Here is a 23,423-nt window from a genome sequence, read left to right on the forward strand (position 1 = left end):
TACCTGTAGCTATGGTTTGGTAGGGTTTGCTTTTGTTTTTTTTGGAAATGATGCACAGTGGTCAGGTCTAAATGCTGTATTTTTGGCATAGAGGTGTGTATTTACAATTCCTACATGCTATTACTGAACTTGTATCTTTAAAATTCCATTGAAGTTCTTGTGGCAATACATGCGGTAGGATGACTCTGGTCTACTATTCTGCCTTAAAAGACTTTCTGTAAAATAACCACAAGTATCTAAGCTTTCTTTCCCAAGTATTTTGTATATAGTTTTACAGTAGTGTAATAAAATGCATGTATAACTTTTATTTTCCACACATAAGGGTTGCTTTATGTTTTCTGGTACTACAAAAATGGGACAGTAAAGCTGACTGTTCTTTACTTACAGGTTTCTAAGCAACATAACCTAATAAAATAATATTGAATGAGATTTTAAAAGAAGTATAGTACAAAGTAAGTTCCTGAAGACTTATAATATTATATGTATTGTTTTCTGCAGTATACTAGCTTGGAAGCCAAACTCTGTCAGATAGAAAGTAAGTACTTGATCTTGCTTCAAGAAATGAAAACTCCTGTTTGTTCTGAGGAGCAGAGTCCTGCTCGTGAGGTCATCACACAGCTACTGGAAGATGCCTTGAAAGCAGAAACTAGTGAACAACCGGAACAAGCGTTTTTCAAACCACACCTGGTCAGGTAATTTGGTCCTATTAAAATAAATATTTGCGTATCTTGGGCAGTTCTTGGCCCGGTTCTAACACTGGAAAACAGACAGTAGGGATATATTTGCAGGATTTGGGGTTTTTAATGTATTTCCCTTCATGAAACACAGTATCATCATGAAATCCTTTTGGCTGTATAAATACACTTATTCTTTTATTTGAGATACAGTATAAACCTTAGACTCAAATGTTGCTGTATAGCTGCTGAAGGTGAGCTACTGAAGAGATGGGTTCATTTGAACTTGACCATGTTCTTAAATAAATTGCTTAATCTGTGTAGTAATATATATTGGAATATGAGCACAAAGTCTTTTGTATATGGGATTATAAAAATAATTATTAAATAAAGGATATACTTTAGAAAAATGTTTAAATAATAATTGTTAAAACTTGAAAACTGTAGGGAGTGGCTTGAGGAATATTTGAAGTAACTTTAGGATGGGAACTTGAGTTTCAGGGCTACTGAACACCTTTTTTAAAGCCTTTTTTCTTTTTTCCCCTCCATTTCAGTGAATATGATATATATGGTTTTCAGACGGTCCCAGAGGATGATGATGAGGAGAAACTAGTAGCAAAATCACGAGCTTTGGACCTGAGATCGCTTTCTCTCAGTGAAAATCGAGAGATCTCCACAGGGGTAAAATGGGAAAACTATCTTGCAAGCACAATGAATAGAGAGATGATGCGCTGTGTAGAACTAAAGAATCTTATTCGATCTGGAATTCCACATGAACATCGTTCCAAGATGTGGAAATGGTGTGTCAATCTCCATGTTAAAAAATTCAAGGACAGCACTGTTCCTGGGTACTTCCAAACCTTGCTTCAAAGTGCTCTGGAAAAGCAAAATCCTGCATCTAAACAAATTGAATTGGATCTCTTGAGAACTTTGCCAAACAACAAACATTATTCCTCCCCAACATCTGAAGGGATACAGAAGCTGCGAAATGTGCTGCTGGCATTTTCGTGGCGAAATCCTGATATAGGATATTGCCAAGGGCTCAACAGGTAAGAGTTTGCAAATCTTGAGTTATAACTATACAGTGAAACGCTTAATGAGCCTTTCAAATCACATGTATAGCAACATGCTTTTGGACAGCCATTTGCCTTATGGGTTGTATGTTCATAATTTATAATGTTTATTTAAACAAATAACTATCACATTTTTTAAAAACAATAAAAAAACCCAGAAGACTTGGGTCATGGAATTTGTAAAATCAGCTTGGCAAAAGAACTGGAACTGGAATTAACTCACATAAGAAATAGGCTACTTAAATGTAGTTTTACATTGTCTTCATGTCAGTTGTACAGGATCTTTTTGCTTTTGTGTGCACAAATTTGTTAGGCTTTTGCCTTTTTTTTTTTTTTTTAAAGCAGAAATAAATGCTTGAAAGCTTTTTGTACTGTTAAGGCCACAAATTTCAGCATTTCCTTCAGGATGTCTTCAATCAGAATTGCAGTAATCAATTTCAGGATGATTCTCGTGTTACAAGGGGAAGAAAAATTTGAAGTCGTTGCAGTTGGCGTTTGCCGAAATAGTTTTGGTACTTTGAGATCTGTAGCAAAGGACGGTGTTATTTGAAGCATGTATGTTAGTCTAGCACCCCCCTCGTCCCCATGGTATAATACTAAAGATGTCAATTTGTGCCCTAATGTAGGGACTAGAATAGGGTAAAAGACTTTTGAACTAGAGCAGCTTTATCATTTGAAACTGCACTGAAGAAGTAGTAGAATAGAGGCAGTGAATAATGTAGTAGAAGTAGTGAGGTAGTGGTGGTAGCAGTAGTAGAGGTAGTGAATAATGAGTGAATAAGAAGTATCCTTTTTCTGAGTATTCATCACTAGTGGTTACGTTCTGTAGGTAAATCATACATTTTTAGTATTAATATTGTCGCTGGCATGTCACAAGACATGTCTGAAGAACATGGCTGTTGCAGTCTTGGAGCAACGTCTCTGGTGACTAGAAGGTGTTAGAAATGCTTTTGCTAAATTTGAACTTTCTGTGCAGCATTATTTTCTCCTGGGACATTTTTATTTTTGGTTTTAGTGTAAATAATTCTGCAGAAGTTAAAAGCAAACTAAATATTTATTCCTCAATTTGGTTCTCTTAAACTTTTGAAGTGTGATCACCTTACTAAGCTGTGTAACATCAGAAGCAGTTCATGTTGTTACAGCTCCTCTTGCCTACAGAAATAAAACAAGTTTAGTTGGAGAAATATATTGGAGGTTACCTTTCATATTGAAACAACTAGCAGCAACATGAAGTTATTCTCTGATTTATTTTCTTTCATAATACTCATTGGAAACAGGAAAACCAGGAATGCTGCTGCTGTTTAATCTTTTTTTTTTTTTTCCCTACTTTAAGAAGTTCTTAGAACAAGTTTAGTCTTTGAAAAATTTTAGGGCTTTTCCTTTTCCTTAGAAGACAATGGTAGATAAAGGCAAAAGTGTTACTTATATTTATCTTAATGGATAAAGTAAACATGCTAGAAAGGATTTTTTTCTAAACTTACAACATTTTTGCATGAAATGTAAGAACCATCTGTTCTTTCTCTTCTTCAATAAGGAAAGACAAAAGTCTGGGAATTGGATTAGTATATTTAGGACTTGGAAGCTTCTAATTATTTTGCCTTAGTTCCTGGAAAAATGGCTTCTAGCAAATCACTTTGCTTCTGCCTTTATCTGTTTTCTTGTTTAACTGAATAAAAGTACTTGGCTTGGCTGAGAAGGCATCTTATTGCCCTGTCTCAAACTTCATTAACAGTTTTGCTGTTTAGTGCGCTCCTGTTTAATACATTTATCTCTGCTGAACAGAAACAAAGGCTGTATTGTAATTGTTCTTAATACATTTTGTGATACTATAATAATTTTTTCCAAATAAACCCTTTTTTCAGATTGGTAGCAATTGCACTTCTGTACTTGGAACAGGAAGATGCTTTTTGGTGTCTAGTAACAATAGTGGAAGTTTTCATGCCTCGTGATTATTATACTAAGACACTGCTAGGATCTCAGGTACGTGCTCTGCCAAAATAAAGCATGGTCCTGTAAGCTGCAGCCAGTCAAAAACTTGCCTCTAAAACTGTCTGATAGGCCTTTTTGGGGGACGTGTTGAGTTGACAGAGGTGAGTTCCAGGCACCAGGGCCCTTGTTTGGACAAGGACTCTGAGTATAACAGTGAAATAATTGTTCAGTGACCTGCTTGGAGCTCCAGTCCTTAACCCCTCTTCTGATTATTAGCTTCACAAGACTGACTGAGCTGATTTATCATTTCTTTCCTCAAAATTGGGGGTGGGGGCGGTTACGGGTTCTCTGGGAGAGTGGGGGTGAGAATGCATTTTGCAGTACTGCGCACACTATACGCTGTAGCACTCCTCTGCTTCCAGGTGATGCTCTAGTACGTGCTGCCTCCTCCCTCCAAGTTTTTCCCCAGCTTACTCTCTGCTCTGGTGCTGCTGCACCAATGCAGCACTAGTGACCTGTGTTGGAATACAACGTGTGTGAGGAGCCCTGTGGGACTGGGGGTGGATTGAGAAGCAAAAGGTTGTGTCAGCAAAGGCGGTGTGCATTGGGGTGGCTACGTATGTTTTGGGTGGACCTAGCTTAGAAGTGTTAACTAGACAGTCCTAGGTTTCCTGGTTAGCTCTTGAAAAACTTGCACTTACAGATTGCTAACAGCCCTACTTCGAGTGACATATGTGTTGGAAAATTAGGAGCAATAACGTCGTATTTGTCATCTCTTTAGGTTGATCAGCGAGTATTCAAGGATTTAATGAGTGAGAAGCTTCCACGACTGCATGCTCATTTTGAACAATACAAAGTTGACTATACTCTTATAACTTTCAACTGGTTTCTTGTGGTATTTGTGGACAGTGTGGTTAGCGACATCCTTTTTAAAATCTGGGACTCCTTCCTATATGAGGGACCAAAGGTGAACTGAATGAGCTAAGTTTTTTCAAACGTTACCTGATAACAAAATACTGTGGTATTATTGAGTGCAGGGTGGAGGAAGATTGTTTCACAAGAACCCTGTCAGTTAAAATCACTGGTAGGAAAAAAAGGGAAGAAATGTGCATAAATAACCAGTCAAAACATTTTCCATTGTATCTGTGTTCTGCAAGTTAAAAGCTTGAGTTACATGGAAGAATTCTAAATGCAAAGTACTTTCCTTTCACAACTCACTTTTTTTTTTTTAACCTTTGAAAAATAAGGGTATAGGCAGTGCTGTTTACTCCCATGTGCTGCTGTCAATCAGTTTTAAGTAATTATATCACAATGAGAGCTACTCTTATAAAGAAAAAGCTTAAGTGAAGGAGGTGGAAGTTAGAAGTATTGAAAAGATGTAAAAATTAGTTGTAACCAAGTGCTAATGTTTAGCTTGTTTCTGCAGCAACTATTTGTTTTATTTCTGCAGACATTTAAAGTACAACTGACAAACAATGATTATCTGGGTTCCTATCTCATAAATTAAGGGGTGGGGGTGAAAGAATTTTTATGTGTTTGTACTTGTCGAATTGCAGTGAAATAAAATTGGTGCAGGAAAAAAAATTGGATTCAAACACAATAATAACACTAAAGCAGATGTAGGCAATTGGAGAGAACAGGAGAGTTATAAGTAGACAAAAACTGTTTGCTAGATTTCTTTTTGGCCTCATCTGAGCGTTCTAACACACAGTGGTATTTTGGTTGTGTGTTCATTCAAATCAGTTTTAAGCATCATGGTATTTTGTGAAGGCAGCCAGATACAGACTGATGAAGTTCAGAACTTACTGAAGCCTTTTCAGAATGAAGGGAAAGAATGCTTCTTCTAGCTCATGCCAAAGCTGATTGACAAACTGGTATCAGAAGTTCCTTCAGCATCAGTCCCCAGTGTGTTGGGAGAATTCAAAGCATTGGAAAACAACCTGTTTGGAAAGCAAAACTTAATTTTAGCTCTGAAGTAACTTAATAAATGCATTCAACAGGCCCAAAAGTCTTTGTTCTACAACTGAATTAGGAACCCAAAACTTCAAAGAATTTGTATACTATAAATCCAATACTGTATTCTGGATAGAACTGCAGAACACCCTGCCTTGGTTACAGGCCACAACAGAAGTTTTTGGCAGCTTTTAGAAATGGGTGACAGGATGGGGTGTGGCAAGGAAGGGAGGCAGCGGGAGGTGTGATTAGATAGCTCAAATGCAGCCTGTAGGAAGAGTAACACTTTTCCTTAGTTTATAATAGATAATAATAATGAGAATGAGTGCATTCTGTTCTTATAAAGAACCAAACATTGTATGTGTTTTTATCAGGTAATATTCCGATTTGCCTTGGCACTTTTCAAATACAAAGAAGAGGAAATCTTAAAACTGCAAGATTCAATGTCCATTTTCAAGTACCTTCGATATTTCACACGCACTATACTTGATGCTAGGTGGGTAACTCAAACTTGTGAGTAATTGAAAGACTTGTAGTGGGGTGTGGAAGAAGTCTGTTGTGGTTTTTTTGTTTTGTTTTTATCTAGATCTTAATTTAGATATAAAACAACTGGAGATGAAACTAACTACTAAGATTTCTCATGAGTAATTTTATCTAGCAGAGACAAAAGTACAAGTGATGAATGCATAATTGTGAATTTTTAGGTATGACAGATTACTTTGCCAGGTTTGTCTTGTTTAGCAGTTGTATCATGGTAGCAACACTTAAGAATTTCAACCATAGGTGAAGTCTCCCCCTGCCTTGTGGATACAACTTATGTTGTAAAATGTTTTATGATAAATAAATACACATACTGGCTCAAGTGTTAAAAACGTGAACTATGACCCACTAGGTTTAGATCTCTTATGCATCATTAATGCATAGGCTAGTGCCACATAACTCCAGCTGATTTTAAGATATACTTTGAAGCAGAGAATAAATACAAATTAGATGCTCTTCTGTTCTTGAGTCCTTGCATAGGAATTACAGTTTGTAAATTAGTGTCTAATGTTTTTAGGTTCTTAGTTTCAAGACCTGTAGAGCAGCAGATTAATCTTAAAAAGAAAAGTCATACTGGGATTGGTTTAATGTCTGAAAACATGTTTTGCACATATTGAAACTCACTGATTTTGAATTTAGTACAAAATCATATACTGGAATCTGAGGTGGTTTTTTTACTGTAATAAATTCCATATGAATTTAGGCTTATACTTTGGCTCCTACTGCAAGAGCTATTTATTATTTTTACTTCCCGTGTTTCAGTTTTGACTGGAGAGAAGTTAAAACTGAATAATCTTACTCTGTCCTTAAAAAGGATTGCTGGAACTGATGCAAGGGAGAATGTTTTGCAACTGATTTAAATGGTAAAAGTCTTGATAACAGATGTTGCTTCCTCTGCTGAAACCTCTCCAAAAACTCTTGAGGGGGAGTTGCATGGTGCTTTGTATTTTAGCATTCCCCCTTTTGATTTGAAAAACGCTGGACAGTTGTTGTACTCAGCTGTTTGTGACCAATATAAATGCTGACTCTGATTCCAAATCTGGAAGTGACAGAAAAGTATGTACTTGATTTTGGGAAGAGTGTGCACATATTTTTAACAGAAAACAATAAATAAAACAAGCTTGTGGATATTTTATAATTGATAAATATAGGCTATTTTATAGCTTATAATCAAATGTGTAATATGTAGTAGCAGTAGTACCATAGCAGTATCACCAGAAACTAAAGATTGCAAAAGAAAAGGGGGGGGGGGGGGTGAGAAGAAGAAAAAAAAAATCTTTTTGCTGTTACCTAATTTGAACAAAATTTGCATATTTAATCAGAGCTGCAGATTTGTCTTTCCCTTCCTTTTCCAATTATGTCACAGAAATGATGTCTTTGCTCTCCTGTCTAAACTTTCTGGTGCTGTATAATAACCTATTTTAAAGATTTCTAATATTGCTGGAAGAGATCTCATTTTGGTGTTAACAAAATGAGCTACTTGGCTCTCTGGAAGACGGTGAGTTTGGGTGAGGACAGAATTCAGTGCATCAAAGATATTTACAATACAAATATACTCTGTGCTGGTCTGTAAATCTCTGTTTTCTTAGGATTTTAAAAGTCGGAGTTGAAAGTAGTGATGTAGTGCCACCTAGGGGATATGAATTTGCCTGCTAGAACTGATAAGGCATGCTTCAAACCACCTGGTTTCTTATTCCACCATTTTTGTACGAGTTTTACAGCATCAAAATTTAAACAATACAAAAGCATGTAGAATTATGTCTTTCCTGATATGGACAAAAAGTCATCTTGTTATAGAGGAAAAACTCACAAAGATTATTTTTATAGAATTAATGGACATCCTGAATAGGTTAGAAAATTATTTTGCACAGAATTTCTAAGTTTCAGCTCTCTAGTGGAGACAAGTCTCTACAGAGATGTGCATAATTATACTCTAGGTTACAGCATATCATAGTTAGGTTTTTCTACAGATGAAAGTTGTGTTCCATAGCATGGTGTGCACAGGTAGAGAAGCTGTTGGAATACGTTCTGTTTATAAATAGCAGGAAATCGTTCTGGTTCACTCAAAAATACAAACCTAGGGAGAGCTTAGCCTTAAATAAACTGTCTAAATAAATTTTCTTAATATTTGGGTTAATCTGATAATTAAACTAGAATAAATTAAATTCTAGTTCCCCTTTTTCCTTTAGTAAATAATGAGATACTTTTTAGATCATCAGTAACGATGTAGTTAACTCTGTCTTTGGACTGATTAGGCAGATCAGTTACTTGTTTTGCTGTGACTGAATGATAGTATGATGTAGCATGACTCTGGAAGGGTGATAGATACTCTTGTGGTGCTTTGCTATGTGATCTGATGAGCTTGAGTTGACAGTAGCTCAGAGATCTCTGTGCTCCAGCCAGCAGAATCCCAGAGCTTTCTCACCGTATCAGAAAGTTTGCTTATACATGTTTTGTGTTATCCTTGTCTGCATTTTTATAATCCCAGGCTTTATCTGGTCTCTTACACCACTTCATTATCTTGGGTATCTTGAGAGCTGACTGTCCTGGGATTGAACGAGCTTCAGTGAGTTATATGGAGGAAGTTATCCAACCTATAATTGGGTAACTGGATGTGCCAAGTATTCAATCTAGCCAATGAAGCTCTGAATAGCCAAGGTTACATCTTCTGTTCATTGTTGTCAAGGCTGTAGTCGCTATAGCATTATATAGAGTTTGCAGGTGACTTTGCGAACTGTTGAGCATTTGATAACACTTTATCACTTGAAATAACTTTAAAACTGAGTGCTTCGTAGAACTTTCTTGCAATACTGATAACATCTGAGACCTGTCAAGTATGTGAAGGAGACCAGAGATATCAGCCATATACTAAATATTGATATGGATGAAGTTCAAAACTGATTTTAAGAAACACCAAATATGAATGATTGTCTCCTAACGTTGTGTAATCTTACAGGAAACTGACTGGTATTGCTTTTGGAGACCTGAATCCTTTTCCATTACGTCAGATCAGGAACCGGAGGACCTATCACCTGGAGAAAGTGCGTCTTGAACTAACTGAACTAGAAGCCATTCGTGAGGATTTCCTGCGTGAACGAGACACGTGTGTAGAAAAAAGAGACCTTATTAGTGATGATGAGGAGGATAGTTGAAACTACTCAACATAAACTTTTCTTTGGGATCGTGACCAAAGTGAGTTAACCTCCAAAACACTTTATTAATCCTGTCAAACAGAATGTAAACTAGTTGCTTTTGGAAATATGCAGGACAGATTTCCAAACCCCAGCACTTTCAGAAATACTGCTTTGTATGGAGGCCAAACACTTCTGTTTACATTTGTGTTCATGGAATTGTATGTAGAGCACTTAATATCTGTCTCAGTTTAGTCAATCAGCTGAATTGCCAGTTACTTTCCCGCAGTGCACTGTTAGTGCCTGTATATGAAACAGTAGTAAGGCAAGTCCACGCTCTGTTTACTACATTCATTGCCATTCTGCATTTTTTTTGATGTAATCATGTTTTCTTGTAGTGCAGGTTCAATGTGGGAAGACATCATATTTTTTGGTTTCAGGTTGGTTCAATAAATGGCTTTCATCAAGTTGTCCTTGAATAAACTAGCCATTCTTGAGGTCACAAACTAGAAAAGTATGGAATGAAGCACAGGAAGAACTTTTACATTCCTTTGTCTTTTCCTAAGTGACATGAAATGGATCATCAAACGGAACACTTGAATATATGTACTTAAAGTAAGGTAAAATAAGTACCTATTTGTCACTGAATGTTCAGTGTATACTGAAACAGTGATATCAAACATCATTTATGCTTTTCTGGGCAGCTGTGTTGATAAAGATTCTCTTTAATGCAAAGGGGTTTATAGATCAAATTCTGTTTACTCAATTTTATTTCTATTCACTTTTTTGATTGCAATGTCTCAAAAAAGCCACAACCAAAACCCCAGCTATTACGGAGGAATGGAGCTTGTCACAGGAGTACCATGCTTTAGTAGCTAATCAGTTGTGTATCTGTTGAGGCTTTTCTTTTTTGTTATTTTAATGCTTCTTCCTATTTAGGGCTTAAAATAAGATGAAGTCTTGATTTTTTAAGAAGAAACATAGCATTCTTTTTGCATTAATGTATAACTATTGTACAATAGGGGTAGTGGTAGGATTCCTAAAACAAATATTTATCTATCAATCAATCAAAGAAGCCTAAAGGTCACAGCATGCACACAGACATTCAAGATCCTTTTCCAGCAGAAAATGCAATATTCTCTTAATGTGCTCAGCTTTGCTGTGAGTGTTGCATGCAAGTCCTACAAGACAACTGTAAGGAAACATTTGGGGTGTTTAGCTGTACTGTTTCTGACTATGGAAGTGTGACTGGGGACCATTCTTTCTCATCCGATGACTAGCAATACTCTTAAACAGTTCTGAGGATGAGGAAGGTTTCTTTCTTGCTGGCTATTTTCTGGACTTTTGCAATGTTCTTTCTTGAGCTGTTGGATCTTCAGAATGTTGGATTGACTTAAGTGTTGTGTCTGGATGCATCATGATAAAATTAGCATTCAAATACTAGGCAGCAAATAGCTCAGCTCTGGGAAAGTGGTTAATTGGCAAAAAAAATGGTGGTCAGGAACAGTCAAGTGCATCAAGCTTCCACTTCGTGTGTTTTCTTTTGGTTTTCTGAGAACAAGTAGGCCTTCTTTATCAGGTATACTCATGTAATTGTTTTAGAAAACTTAAGTGTGTGCAGGGAGAAATCCTGCTTCTGTTTCACAGCACTTTTTTTTGAGAATGTATTTGTAGCCTTCTCTAAATAAGCATCTTATCAGTCAGTTTATCTGGAAGGGAAATATTTAACCAGTGGTGAACGTTGTAACTTACAGGACTACTTTTGATAGAAAATGTATGCTTCTTATATGACATATAATTTTTAATTAGCCAACAAATCCTTGCCAATGAGGGACACATGGTATGATCATCTTGATTTGTATGTTATGTGTCTTCTGAAGTGTCCCCTACATTGACTATATTGTAAGCAGTAGTTTGGGGTTTTTTATTCCCTAGTTACTCTTGGTTGTGTACTTGAGTTTATTAAGCAGGTTTTTCATATTATTGCATGTACTGTATTCTTTTTTTACTTACAATCAGTGTTTAAATATAAAAATGGGACCAGGTTTTCTAATTTTCTAGTTATGCTGTCTTGGTTTTGAAAGAGCTGGTCTCTAAATCAATCTGTAATGTCTGCTTTTTTGTTTGTTTGTTTTAATCTTGTTTTCAAGTGTTAAATGAAATCTTTCTAAGCTGAAGATCTTCCTTCCAGTGGCAACAGTTGAAATGTTAAGGTGAAGAATTTAGAAGTGTGTATCTACCCTATTCCTACAAGTCAATTATTGCTGGATTTTGAGTCTTCACTATGAACTAGTCCTATGACTTTAGGAGATGTTTTCAGACTGATTTCATTGAAGTCTTTAGGTTGTGGAGATAAAACTAACTTTAGGGCAACTGTTCAGGAAGTTCTCTAGCTGACAAAACATGACCTGCAATGTTACAGGACCATTTTTTTTTTTTACACTTGTGCTGATGGTTAAATTTGTGTTTATGTGTGTGTTGCTGTGTTTCATTATATAAGTTGTTACCCACTTGTACAGTAAAACTAAGTAGCTCTGTTTCTTATGCCACTATGTGAATCTAATACCATGAATGTTAGGAAGCTTATGGAAATCATGTTGTCTCTGGGTATTTTGTCAGCTTGCAAATATGAAATGAGTTGATGCTGTTATACTCAAGTTTCCAGCAACCTGTGGGCTTCATTTTCTTAAGCATCGTTACTGATGCCTTAGTTAAAAGGTCAAAAAATTGCAGAGGCATCTAACCTCTGACCACTAGAAGTCTACATAGAACAAAAATGAGATGCGCATAGCAGGAAGCAACGTCAGGGGAAGCTTGCCTTGCTGTTGCAAATGTCTTTGGGTGACTTAGTTTTCTAGTGGTACTTAACTTGGTGACTTTGAAGAGTAGTAACTAGTTAGGGACATGCAAAATACACAGGCAGTATTTAAACCCGATGAAACCAAGCAAAATACAGTGTGACTCAGTGGCCTGCAAAAGCTGAACTGCGTAGATACCAAGTGTTTGTATTTAGGGGTAAACTTCTGAAACATTGCATGAGGATTTAACATTCACGCCAGCCACTTCGTAGGAAATTGACCTGTTAATGCAAATGAAGACTGCTAAGACTATTTTTTAACTTCAAGGTCATGCACATATGCGCAATGAGTTCCTTATGCATGGTTCCCAGAATATGTGACGTAAACCAAACCACTAAGTTGCATCTTGCAGAATATTCCTCCGTCTTCGTACACGTATGCATGGCTTTCCAGTGAAACTTCTGGTTACTTCTTTAAAACATTCTATTATCTTCTGTTAAATAGGCAAAAAATTGGTGCACTACACCTCTAGCTATTAAAACTGCACAGTATTTCAGCTTTACCTGTACATGTGTACAGGTATTGTTATCATCCAGTGTTATCAGATTGTTTGGTGTTTTTTTTTACCAGCTGTGTAATCAATAAAAAAGATTTTTTGTTGTCCTTTAGGTATCTTCTGTGAGAGATTCTCCCCTTCCCCTCAGTCTTTGTAAACATGGTAAGATATTTCAGCAGAAAGGGAAAGATTTTTTTTTTCTTCCTTAAGACATGTGGAATGAATGAATGGTCTTAAATTTAACAGAGTTGTATGTTCAGTCATGCTTAACTGAGAAATGGAAAATTAATCAATTTCATGAAATTGTGTAGCTGTTTAAGTGAATGTTCCCTTAAGTGCCATGTTAAAAATCAGCAATATGCGGTACAAGAAATTTGAATCACAAAACATAAGTGATGTTATTTTCATAAAGATTGATGTAAAGAAAAAATAAATTGTTTGTTACTTTACAGCTTGCTCTGGTTTTTGGTTTTTTTGTGTCGTTTTTTTTTTTTTCCATAACAGATGGAAATAACTGCAGGTGCCATCAGAACAAACCAGTCGTAAAGCTGGTGTTTTTGTCTGATAATATGGTTTGAGAGAGTCTCTATAGAGGAACATATATGCAAATTTGGCTTTGAAGCATGAAGATGTGAACTATAGACAATGTTGCATGCAGGTGATGCTGACTGGGTAAACTCATGATTGGTGTCCTTAGTTTCTTGGGAGAGGACGGGAGGGGAGATTACATTTGCATGAGCATTCACAGGGAACAGACTTCCTAAGAAACAGATGTATTTGTATGATATCTCCTGACATCAAAAGCCTTTTTAGTAGGCTTGGGCACTGATGTTCTGCTAAAGCCTTCGGTAGCCAAGTGCATAACTTCAGCTGCTTTGAAAATTTAAATAAGTACTGAATAAGTAATTTGGAAATCTAGCCTCAATGTGTCTCTTTCAGACATGATTTTTGCATTTTAGAGTTACCTGGATTCCCTTAAAGAGACTATCAAGTACCTCAGCTACTTCAGATATAAACCTTAACAGCTAAATGTTTGTGAGGGAGGCAAAATAAGAGTTGGGAGATCACTTCAATTGCGTGTCCAAGCAGATCTTTCATAGTAGAGGTGAATAGCGCACAGTTCTTGTCCTCTGGCTCTGCTACAAGATGGCAAGCTGATAGGAGGAGATATTGGCACAGTTGGAAATCTGTTTGAAGGGGTTGCAAAACAGGATAGAGAGCAGCAATTGAGGCAGAACATGACTACGGCCTAAGGACCTCCTGTCCTGTATACTGAAAATTTAAGTCAAAGGAATAAACAGAAAATTCTGGGAAGAGAGTGCACAGGGAGCAATGTCCTCACTTGGACACTTGGCATGTTTAGCTTGGGTAGGTTGTGTTGCCCTAGCAGCTGCTGGGGCCTGTTAAAGAACAGCTGAGGCTCCCATTTCCTCCTTGGGACGGAGCTTGAGACATCTGTTCTCAGTGGAATCGCAACAAGGACGTGAGTGTGGCTGATGCATGTAGCTGATGTATGTTGTTAAATACCTTATTCCCAAGAAATGCATTAACTTAGAAAGGATAAACACAGCTCATCTGCTCTGAATTGAGACCAAATACCTGCAGAGTCTCACTCTCTATTCTGGGTGCCTCAGAGATGCAGAGAACACACTGAAGTCTGCTGGTATTACAATATATCAGGTGTTCGTTCTGTGGGATTTTCAGAAGTGCTAAACATAGCTTCCTTATCTGCAGCTCCTTGACCTCACTGGAAGCGGAATCCATGTAGTGCTGAAGCTTTAAGAATTCCCACACATGAAGCACATTCACTCAGATAATGCAAAGGAAGGGTGTGCTCTGCCTTGGGAGTTTCCCCCCTGGAAAAGAAGGTAAAAGGTTCAATCACAAGGGAGTTAGTAGAGTGGTATTTTCATCATGATACTATGCTGTAGAAGCCATACCTCTCTATGGTTATACCCACCTACAATGCTAGCTTATCCAAGGATGAGACTAGAAAGCAAAACTGAGGACTATATACTGAATGTGATATTAAAAAACCAAATACTTATTTAATAAGAAAACTATTTGTTCTCTACCCTAAATTAGTCTGGGTTGTTGTAAAGAGAAGTAAAGTAATTAAAACATTCAACACTAGAATATACCTGGGAAATTAAGATTCCTTTGGCCTTAATTAAGATACTCTTCGCCTTGAGTGACTGCATCCTGCCTATGTGTTTCAAATGAGGTGTACCTTTTGTGTGTACAAAACAGTTAACATTTTTGCAGTGAGCTGCCTCTAAGACTTCAGGTTTGAGCTGATGAACTGACTCAGTGATGTCTCCAGGCACTGTGATTTGTAATTAAACTGTGAAATAAGCTATTTACCTGTTTTTATAAATGCAGGTGGTATTTTTCTGGTATTTAAGCTTGGTACTCCCCCCTTTGGAACATAAGGTATGAGCTTCCTTCTTTATCACTTCCTAAAGGAGACTGGGAAATGCGTGGCTAGCAGACGCTGTAGCGTTTGCTTGTGCTGCCTGCTTCAAATGCTACTCAGCTTTGAGTTTTCCTACCTATTCTTGTCCTGTATACACATAAAGGCTTTTGCCCTGGTTGCCAAAGATGTGACAAAGAAGTCTGAGTTACTGTTTTAAGGGTGAACAACTAAAGAACCATGTAAGAGCAATTTCTTACTTACGCAGAACTTGTATTTTGGCTTGCAAACCCTATGGACATGGCATCAGGGATGAGACTCAATCTACCCTTGCTCTTCTTGGAGACCTTGCAGGGCTGGCCAGCAGATATTCAATTCAAATTGAGGTTATTCAGGGTCTAGGGGAGAGCTTGTCCTGATCTGAAAAGCGGTTGTGGCCTCTCAGGGCAAACCGTGCTGTTTTGTCCCCTTCCTTGCTGCTAGGAGCAAACAAAAGAGGTGGCCTTCCTTGTGTGTGCCCTTTCTTCTGAGAATTTTGTAGGAGGATTGCTGTGACTTTCACGTGATCATATCACATTGTGGAACTAAAGGTGAGGAATGAAATATATTTCCCTTTCAAAGGGTTCTTAAACCTTTACTATTGCTCCCTTTTCCTGTCCTCCACCCTGTGTAGTATCAGATGCAGCCACTTTCCTTTTGGAATTGGGAGAGGTGGGTGGAACTCCTGGGCTGTGAACACCGCTCCCAGGGCAAGAGAGCAGGGGCACAGTTCAGTCCTCTTGACTTGGAACAAGTCTGAAGCCAAGTTCCTTTCTAACTGTGATAATAAAAAGCAGTGCCTTTAGGCACTTGCCTAGTATAAAATTATTTTTAACTTAATCTATCTTTGCAACTTATTGCAATGGAAACAGCCTGCCTATTTATGTATGATAATTTGCCATACCTTTGCGATCTTAACCGCATAGAGAATTGGAAGTGAAAGCAGCCTGCATTTATATTTGGTTCCGAAGGTGTGAACAATACCACATCATTCCTCATAAAAAAATGTTGGATATTAACTTGCCCAGAAGAAATTTAAGGAGATCAAACGGTATTTATTGCAATTACAGTCTGCCAAATAAAGAGGGAGAAAATCTAGTTTTACAGGTTTTGGGAACGTCTTTAAGACAGGAGAGTAAACAGATGAAGGATGTCATTGTTGGTAGCCAACATTTGGTCTAGGACAACTTGGAAGACAGTATTGCAAATGATTGTTATAGTAGTGCATATTAATGCATTTTGAGATCCACAGTGAGGACTGGAAACCTGTGCCATTCTTTCTATGACAGTGGTTTCTTGAAACAACAGGGAATTTCACTGGGTAATGTTGAGTTTCAGAATAAACTGAATAAACAACATACGCTTGTATTTAGGCTTGTATAGAATATAGAACAAGGGTTATGTAAATGAAGTGCCTCTCTAATGAATTCACTGTCTCAGCCTTATTTCCTTGGTATTATTTTCATATGTCCCGAATCTACTAAAGCAGAAGAAAGCGGGTCCTACTTCTGAGGTATTCCCTCATCGGCATGGGAGAGCTATGATGGTCTGGAAGGCTTTGTACTGACCAAGCAGGTATCTACATCTCAAGTGTGGGAATGCAGGCTGTCACTTCTGTGGTGATGCCAAGTGCTAGGGTTATTTGCCCTGTGGGCTGCCCACAGGCAACACACTGATACCAAAATAGTATTGTTGAAGCTACATCAGGCAGCCATTACATTTGTCTGTGTGAACTTGATTAAACTTTCTGTTCTCATTGCAGAGTAACTCAGCTTGACCACTGATGAAATGCAGCACAACTGAATAAACAAGTGAGGACAATGTTTGTTTTTGAGATGTGGGGCCTTTTGATTTCTGGAATAAATAAGGAGTTTGTATTGTTGTATAGGATTGCTGCTGAAAACTGGGACAATAGGAGCTCTTTACTCAACTTCGGACCAGTCGCTACCCACGAGAAGGAGCGGCCGATGCCTGGCAAGGGACCTGTGCCCGTTCAGTGGTGATACCCAGGTGAATGAATTGTCCAGTCTGGCTGGAGAAGAAACCCCACTGAGCCACACTTGCTTCCTGGGTGCTCGTCAGAGGCAGCCGGTGTTCATCCCTTCGTCCCCACATGAGTCAGGTGCGAGCCCAGAGTCTGCTGCTGCCTGCAGTGCGGGGCGCTGACCCGGGGACACAAGGGCAAGGTGGAGTGCGGTTTTCCGTCTAGTCCCTCCATTTCCTTTCCGTGAAGCGGGTGACGATCTGCCTCCCCGCAGGAGGACGTCCTCGGCTCCGTACGTTACCCCGCACCGCGCTGCTGGGAGCGCTCCGGGCAGAGGGCGCGGTCAGGCCACGGCCGGGGCGGAGGGGGGCTCTGCCCCGCGGGCTCCCAGCCGCCTTTACAGGGTCTAAAACCCGAGCTTGTGCCTTGGGGACCCGCCGCGCCGGTCGGGACGCACCTGCACCCGCGCCGTGAAATAGGTTTGTTTCGTGTTTTCTTTCCGGAGCAGGGGGCGCTGCTCCGACCCTGCGGCCGCCTCCCCCGCCGCACCTGCCCCCGCTGCCTCCGGCCGGACCGCGCCCGCCCCGCCCCGCCCCGCGAGCGCCGACGGCGGCCGTCCCGCCGCAACCGGCCGGGACCCCCCTCACGGGGCCGCCCTGGGCGCCACGGTCCGGGAGGGGGCGCGGCGGCTCCCCGCGAGGGGCGCGGAGCCCGGCGGCCCCTCCCTCCCGCACGCCCAGGGGCGGTCGGGGCCGGCCGGCACAGCCCCGGCAGCTCCGCCGGTGAGCAGCGCCGGCGGCCGGCGCCGCCCCCTCAGCCTCCTCCCGGCACACGCGGTGGGGGCGGCCCGGCTGGGACCCTGCCCGCCGAGGCAGCGCCGGAGGGAGCCCCGCGGTCGCGAACGGGCCGCGCCCGGCGGTAAGTGGGCGCTGCCCCCCCTCAGCCGGCGGTGCCCGAAGCCCTCTGCGGGCTCCCCTCCCCTGCTCGGCGTCGGCCCCCTCTCCTTGTTTCTCTCTTCGTTCGTCTCTCCCCCTGTGCCGCCCGCCGGCTTCTGAGCCGCTTTCATGGTGTTCCCGCTCTGCGTCCCGCCTGCGTCGGAGTTCAGAGGGTGAAGTAGCGCAGCTGTGAAGCCCATCTGGCTGGGGAAGGCTCTAGGGAGCCCGCAGGGCCGCCCCTCGCCGCCGGTTCTTCCTCAGCGTCGTGGACGAGTCCTGGGGTCAGCAGCGGGGCGGTGGCGTCCCTCCCCGCAGGTCAGCCTGGTGGCTGTGGTGCAGGTGCTCGCTGGTGGCTTACGCTTGGTCATCTCTTCTGCACAGCGTGTTTAATGGTGTTCCTACCTCAGACTGGATGTGCCAGCTATTCTGCAGCTGTCAGCTGGGGCAAAAGGCAGCTCCCCGGATGTCTCCTCCGTAAGAAGCTGTCATTTATCCCTGAGCAGGTCCCACAAAGGCTGGGGAATGCAGTAGTTTCAGAAGTACGCTGTTCAGTGTTACACGCTGCTCAGTCTGGCATTGTTTCTGTCCAAAGCCATCGGGGACAGTTGGTCCTGGGTTCACACCTCAGCTTACTGATGTTATTCAGCAAATGCTGCGTGACTTCATCTTGTTTATCCATAAGTTCCTTCCTGCCTTTTCCCTCAAATGGCTTCACTTGGGATCTGATAGGTTTCTTAACACCTGCTCCTCTGGGCAGCGAGCTAGGGGTCCCGGCGTGCTGCAGCATGGTAGGGGCTGGTTTGTGCTGGCCTGCATCCTTTTAGAGGACAGTCAAGAGTGAAGGTGTGAATGAGAGGGTGGAAATGTGTGGCAATTGCTCCTGCTTTAGCTGATCAGTCACCAGCTGCAAAAGGACCAAAATCGGCATGCTCACATGCTTAATGTGTGGGGCAAAAGCCAACTCTGACCCTCTCTAGAGGTGTCTGTTCTGAAACATTCATAGGTTTCAGACTTTCCTATGTCCTTTATCTGCTTGTGCAAGAAATGTAGATCGCATGGGCTAGATCTCACTTGTCTTTGGGGCAGTGATTTGTCTTATCTGCAGTAATAATCCTTGAAGGCGCCTCAGGGGCGGGGAGCAGGGCTCTGGATGCCACACCAGCGTGCCTGGCATTGTGGGCTTCCCCCTGCACCCTGTCTGTCGAGGCATTTGCACCAAGCTCATCACTCAAGCATGTGAGGGCTTTGGGATCAGTTACAGCAGCAGCCCTCGCAGTTGGCTGTCTTCTGGGGAGCCGTAATTAGCTGCAGAGCTAACGTATTTGGTACGTGTGGTTGAAGTGGAGGCTCGGAAATGCAGTCTTTGGTCATTCACCACACGTGTAATTACTGCAGAGTGAACTTGGGAGGTCAGAAAGGGGTCCCTTGAGACTTAGTGGCAGGAGCAGTGATTCTATAATGGGACTCAAGTGCTCGGATGTTGGGTGTGTTTTGTGTCCTTTATAGGCACCCAGGTGATAATAGCTGTCTCAATTTTCTGACAGAAAAATTTTTAGGCTACTGTTGTTTTCTGACAGGAAAACATTTAGGTGAAAATAAGGGTTTGCTGAAATGAATATAACTTTTAACTGTGCTTTGATTACATTTATTTGAAAGCAGAGGGTAAGAATTACTTGGGTTTTGCTGTTGGAATTGCTTAGTCTTTTCTAGGACAAAAAAGAAGAGAAAGAAAGGGAATGAGAAGGGTGAAAGAAGAAAACACTTTAATGCTTATACAAATCTGTTTAGTTTTAGCATAAGGCACCAAAACTAGAAGATAATATCACTTGAATTTGTTTGGTGGGTTTGGTTTTTTGGGGGGTTTCTTTTTTTCAAATTACTAAATTAAAACAATCCAGTTTTGATTCTAAATTGCTTTGGTCATTTTTCAGTATTAAAAAACAACTTATAAGGGAAGTTTTTACTTCGATCTGTTCTAATGTGTGTTTTGGGTTTTGCCTTAGTATAATTATTGTTTTGTAATATAAAAACATGCCACAGGGGATGCTTCTGAGTTTGGCAAAGGATTTAGTGATTCAGCTCATGTCAGGTGTACTTGAGAAAGTAAGATTATTCAGCTGTTACCTCAGTCACTTGAAGCTGGTTTCCTTAGGGTAGAAGATACCCTAAGGAAAAAAAATGCAAGGCTGGTGACAAGCCAAATGATCCAACAGTTTTGTTCTCACCACTACTTTATATAATTCTGCTCTCATTCAGTGGTGAGTGGACATTTATCATGGATTTGACATCTGTAGACGTGTATTGATTGTCAAATAATTCGGTGATGACAGGCTGATAACTTACCTACCCTGGGAAACCTTTTTTAAAATAGAGAAATATAACTTACTTTCTTCTCCTCTTAAGGTGGATTCTGTCACCCTCTTGAGAAGAGTGGATTTCTTTAGATTAATCTCCTTTGCATGCAGCACAAGCTGCACTAAAAAGGCACTTCTGTACTGGAATAAAAATATTTACATCCAGGGTTTGTACTGATATAAAATATATGTTTTTAAATGTACACCTTAGATCACAATGGGAAACAGTGTGATGTCTTAGGGTAAATAAGATCTGATTTTATGGTATGACAATTTAGGAACATGAAGAGATTAGGCAGAACATCTTTTTAGTGCCTGAAACTGGAATCTCAGAGGTCTGTATTCTATTTCTGGTTTTGCTACAGCTTTGTTACATGTCTGTAGGAAAACCATTTACATAGGATTAACAATACTTTGCCACCTTGTGATATTTGGGATGTGTAAAGGGGAGTTGGATACAAAAGTAAAACGTGAAGTATCCTATGTTATATGTATACTATACTATGGAGTATCATTATGAAAACATGCAAGTAACATGAATGCTGAGTAGAAGCTGGCCTTTGTATTAAAATGCTTACTGCTAGGAATCCTAGAGCAAAGAGACTGATATAGAAGAGCTGGCCCCAACATGGGATGGTTGAGGAATAGACATGGCATGTTCTGTGAAAGAACACAGAAGGCTGTGTCCTCTGCAGAGCTTGCCTTGGAGCTCTTAAAGCTCTGGTCTGATCCAAAAATCACTGCAGCAGATTCCCCGATCCTCCTGGTTTTAATGAATTCTGGTGCAGACCCTGAGTGATTGGAATGGTCCTGACTCATTGTATTGTGATATTGTTTGGGCACATGCCCCAGAAGTGTTAGCATAAAGAGTGTATGAGAAAATGAAGTTGATTGTTGCTATTTCCTCAGATCATGAATGTACAACTTCTTTGTCTGAATGAGTCAAAGATGAATGACCATCTCTAATTCAATCTGCTTTCACTGACCAGCATAAGGAAACCACCATCTGACTAGAGAAAAAAAATTAAGACTCTCATTCCTCCTTTGATATATTTGTGCTCTGTAGTTGCAAATGGAGTCCAACAAAAACATTGTAGTTTAAATCTTTGAATGTGAAGTCACCTTAGTTTCCTAAGGTCAGTATATAATGTCTGGGGAGCTTTATGTTTATGCTTGTGAATAGCATTTTTATTTCAGATGAATTTTAAGTGCGTGAAGGTTATCTTTTATTATCTTATCTCCCTTATGCTGTGTATTTGCTAATGACAATTGTCTTGGATCATCAAGTGCACGATCTATTTTGGGCATCTGCGAACTGTGACGGCTGGGCAAAAGCCAGTGAGAGATATCTGCAGAAGTAATGAGAGTGGAAGGCAGTATAAGATAACATGAAGTGATAGACATGGGAAACACCAGCACACCAGAGGCATGACTGGAGGGTCTGAACAGTTTTGTGTTCAGTCTTCAAAAACAAGGCTCTAGTCTGACTTGGATGCTTAAACGGTTCCTTGGTGTTGAGAGTAAGCTTGCTGGTTTGACCTTTGTAGAACAAGGGTATAAGTTAAAAGATCAGCAAAAGGGATAAGAATTTTCTGGTTATTTTGGAGATAATATTGCATGGATTCTATGTATCTGCAGAAGTAGGTATGCTCTTTGGGGGATGCTGGGAAATGAGTAAACTTGTCAATCAAACATAAAGTGGCTATGTTCCCAGAGGCATCTTGGGTGGGTTCCCCATTCTCAAAGCAATGTGTTTAGCTTGCTCTTCTGAATGACAAACACTCTCTCTCTCTCTCTCTCTCTTAGAACAATGGTTTTCTTTTAGGTGTGTTTGCATTAATGTTATTTATAGCCACGTACCTTGGATTCTGATGAAGGGAGTAGTCAGCTTGAGGCATTTTACAGTCTTTGGGCAAGTCTCAGCAGTATCTCTTAATATGTGGGCATTTTCCCATACTTGACTTTTTCATGTGCTCAGAACTTAATCTTGCAATTCAGGATGAAGAAAAGGTTTGGGGTTTTCAGCAAGGCTTGGCTTTGTCTTTTGTTTGCTTTTTCTGAAGTCTGTGGGTGTTGAACTAAGTTTTGCACCAACAGTTCAGAAAATCCTGCTTTGAACAATTGCAAGCAATGTTATATTAACTTAGTATGGAGGCAATAGCTCAGAGATGTCCTCGTTCTTGTAGATGCTACTACAGCCTTTATTGGCTGTAGTTTCAAGCCCTGAGTAATATTAGTCAATGAGCTTTCTCTGAGATTATGAAAGGTTGCTTGAGGAATACAATAATTTACTTACAAAGCAGAACTTGAGTTGTTTATTTTCATTGAGAGGAAAAAGAGATGTTTTTGTCCCAGGCATGAACGTGGCTTTGGGAAGGGAATTAATGAGCAAAGTAGCAGAACAGTTCACCTGGCTTCATCTTGAAAAACTCTGAAAATATAGGCAAAGTACAGATCAGCCAGAAAATGTCTGAGAAAGTATGGGGATGGAAAGTGGAAGTGAAAAAAAACCCCCCACATTGTAATGCATCTAGTCGAGGCTCACCAATGCAGGCGTTGATTTCTACAGTATACTTTAATAGTGCTGTGGTTATTCTGGTCTTCAGCATCACAACCTGTGTGGTTTCTATCATTTGCCTTAGGTAGCTGGATAAGAGAGATCATCACTAGAGCACAGTTATACAGGAAGGTGTGGGAGGCAAATTTGTCTCCATTGCAGAGTTTTGAAACTGGGGTTTGAACAGATTTGTTAATGCAAATGCAGTAGGCCCCACAGAGCCTTTAAGAGAGCCATCACATTTGCAGTAGAGACCTCCAGCAAGGCTGCTATTGAGGGCATGAAAGCTATTGCTAGCGATACCTTGCACCTCCCTCTCCTCCATGAGGTGCCTGCAAGTGTCTGTCATGCAGTGGAAATGGTAACTTCTTCTGAAATGTGACAGAAATTGATGTGTTTTGGTCATGTGACAGATGCATGTCAGTCATGTCACATCACAATACACATACTATCCCATGAGGTGTGCAGATATACACTCTTCAAAAAG

At 40.3% G+C, this 23,423-nt stretch overlaps 2 protein-coding genes across 9 annotated transcripts in view; both read left to right on the forward strand.

Annotated features, from left to right (window-relative positions):
• TBC1D2B (TBC1 domain family member 2B) overlaps positions 1 to 13,115 on the forward strand; it is a 37,200-nt gene extending 24,085 nt beyond the window's left edge. The window contains exons 8-14 of one of the 4 annotated variants that reach the window (XR_012776222.1): positions 499 to 692; positions 1,229 to 1,723; positions 3,610 to 3,727; positions 4,458 to 4,643; positions 6,004 to 6,125; positions 9,126 to 9,920; positions 12,768 to 13,115. Coding sequence is in view for 3 of the 4 variants with exons in the window: in XM_075505755.1 (XP_075361870.1) it covers positions 499 to 692; positions 1,229 to 1,723; positions 3,610 to 3,727; positions 4,458 to 4,643; positions 6,004 to 6,125; positions 9,126 to 9,321 (1,311 nt within the window). In the remaining variant the exon portion in view is untranslated. Of the gene's footprint in view, positions 1 to 498; positions 693 to 1,228; positions 1,724 to 3,609; positions 3,728 to 4,457; positions 4,644 to 6,003; positions 6,126 to 9,125 lie in introns of all 4 variants that reach the window. The other 3 variants (XM_075505755.1, XM_075505756.1, XM_075505754.1) reach the window with 3 other exon arrangements.
• Positions 13,116 to 13,418: 303 nt separating this feature from the next.
• The window catches only part of DAPK2 (death associated protein kinase 2), a 60,331-nt gene continuing 50,326 nt past the window's right edge, over positions 13,419 to 23,423 (forward strand). Inside the window, exons 1-5 of one of the 5 annotated variants that reach the window (XM_075505757.1) lie at positions 13,419 to 13,645; positions 14,389 to 15,657; positions 16,593 to 16,681; positions 16,869 to 16,917; positions 16,995 to 17,228. In XM_075505757.1, the coding sequence (XP_075361872.1) occupies positions 17,220 to 17,228 (9 nt within the window). In that variant the 5' untranslated portion in view covers positions 13,419 to 13,645; positions 14,389 to 15,657; positions 16,593 to 16,681; positions 16,869 to 16,917; positions 16,995 to 17,219. Of the gene's footprint in view, positions 13,646 to 14,388; positions 15,658 to 16,592; positions 16,682 to 16,868; positions 16,918 to 16,994; positions 17,229 to 17,858; positions 18,009 to 18,047; positions 18,341 to 23,423 lie in introns of those variants that run through there. The other 4 variants (XM_075505761.1, XM_075505758.1, XM_075505759.1 and 1 more) reach the window with 4 other exon arrangements.

This window comes from Mycteria americana, chromosome 6 (assembly GCF_035582795.1).
Source record: "Mycteria americana isolate JAX WOST 10 ecotype Jacksonville Zoo and Gardens chromosome 6, USCA_MyAme_1.0, whole genome shotgun sequence".
Classification (NCBI taxonomy): Eukaryota; Metazoa; Chordata; class Aves; order Ciconiiformes; family Ciconiidae; genus Mycteria; species Mycteria americana.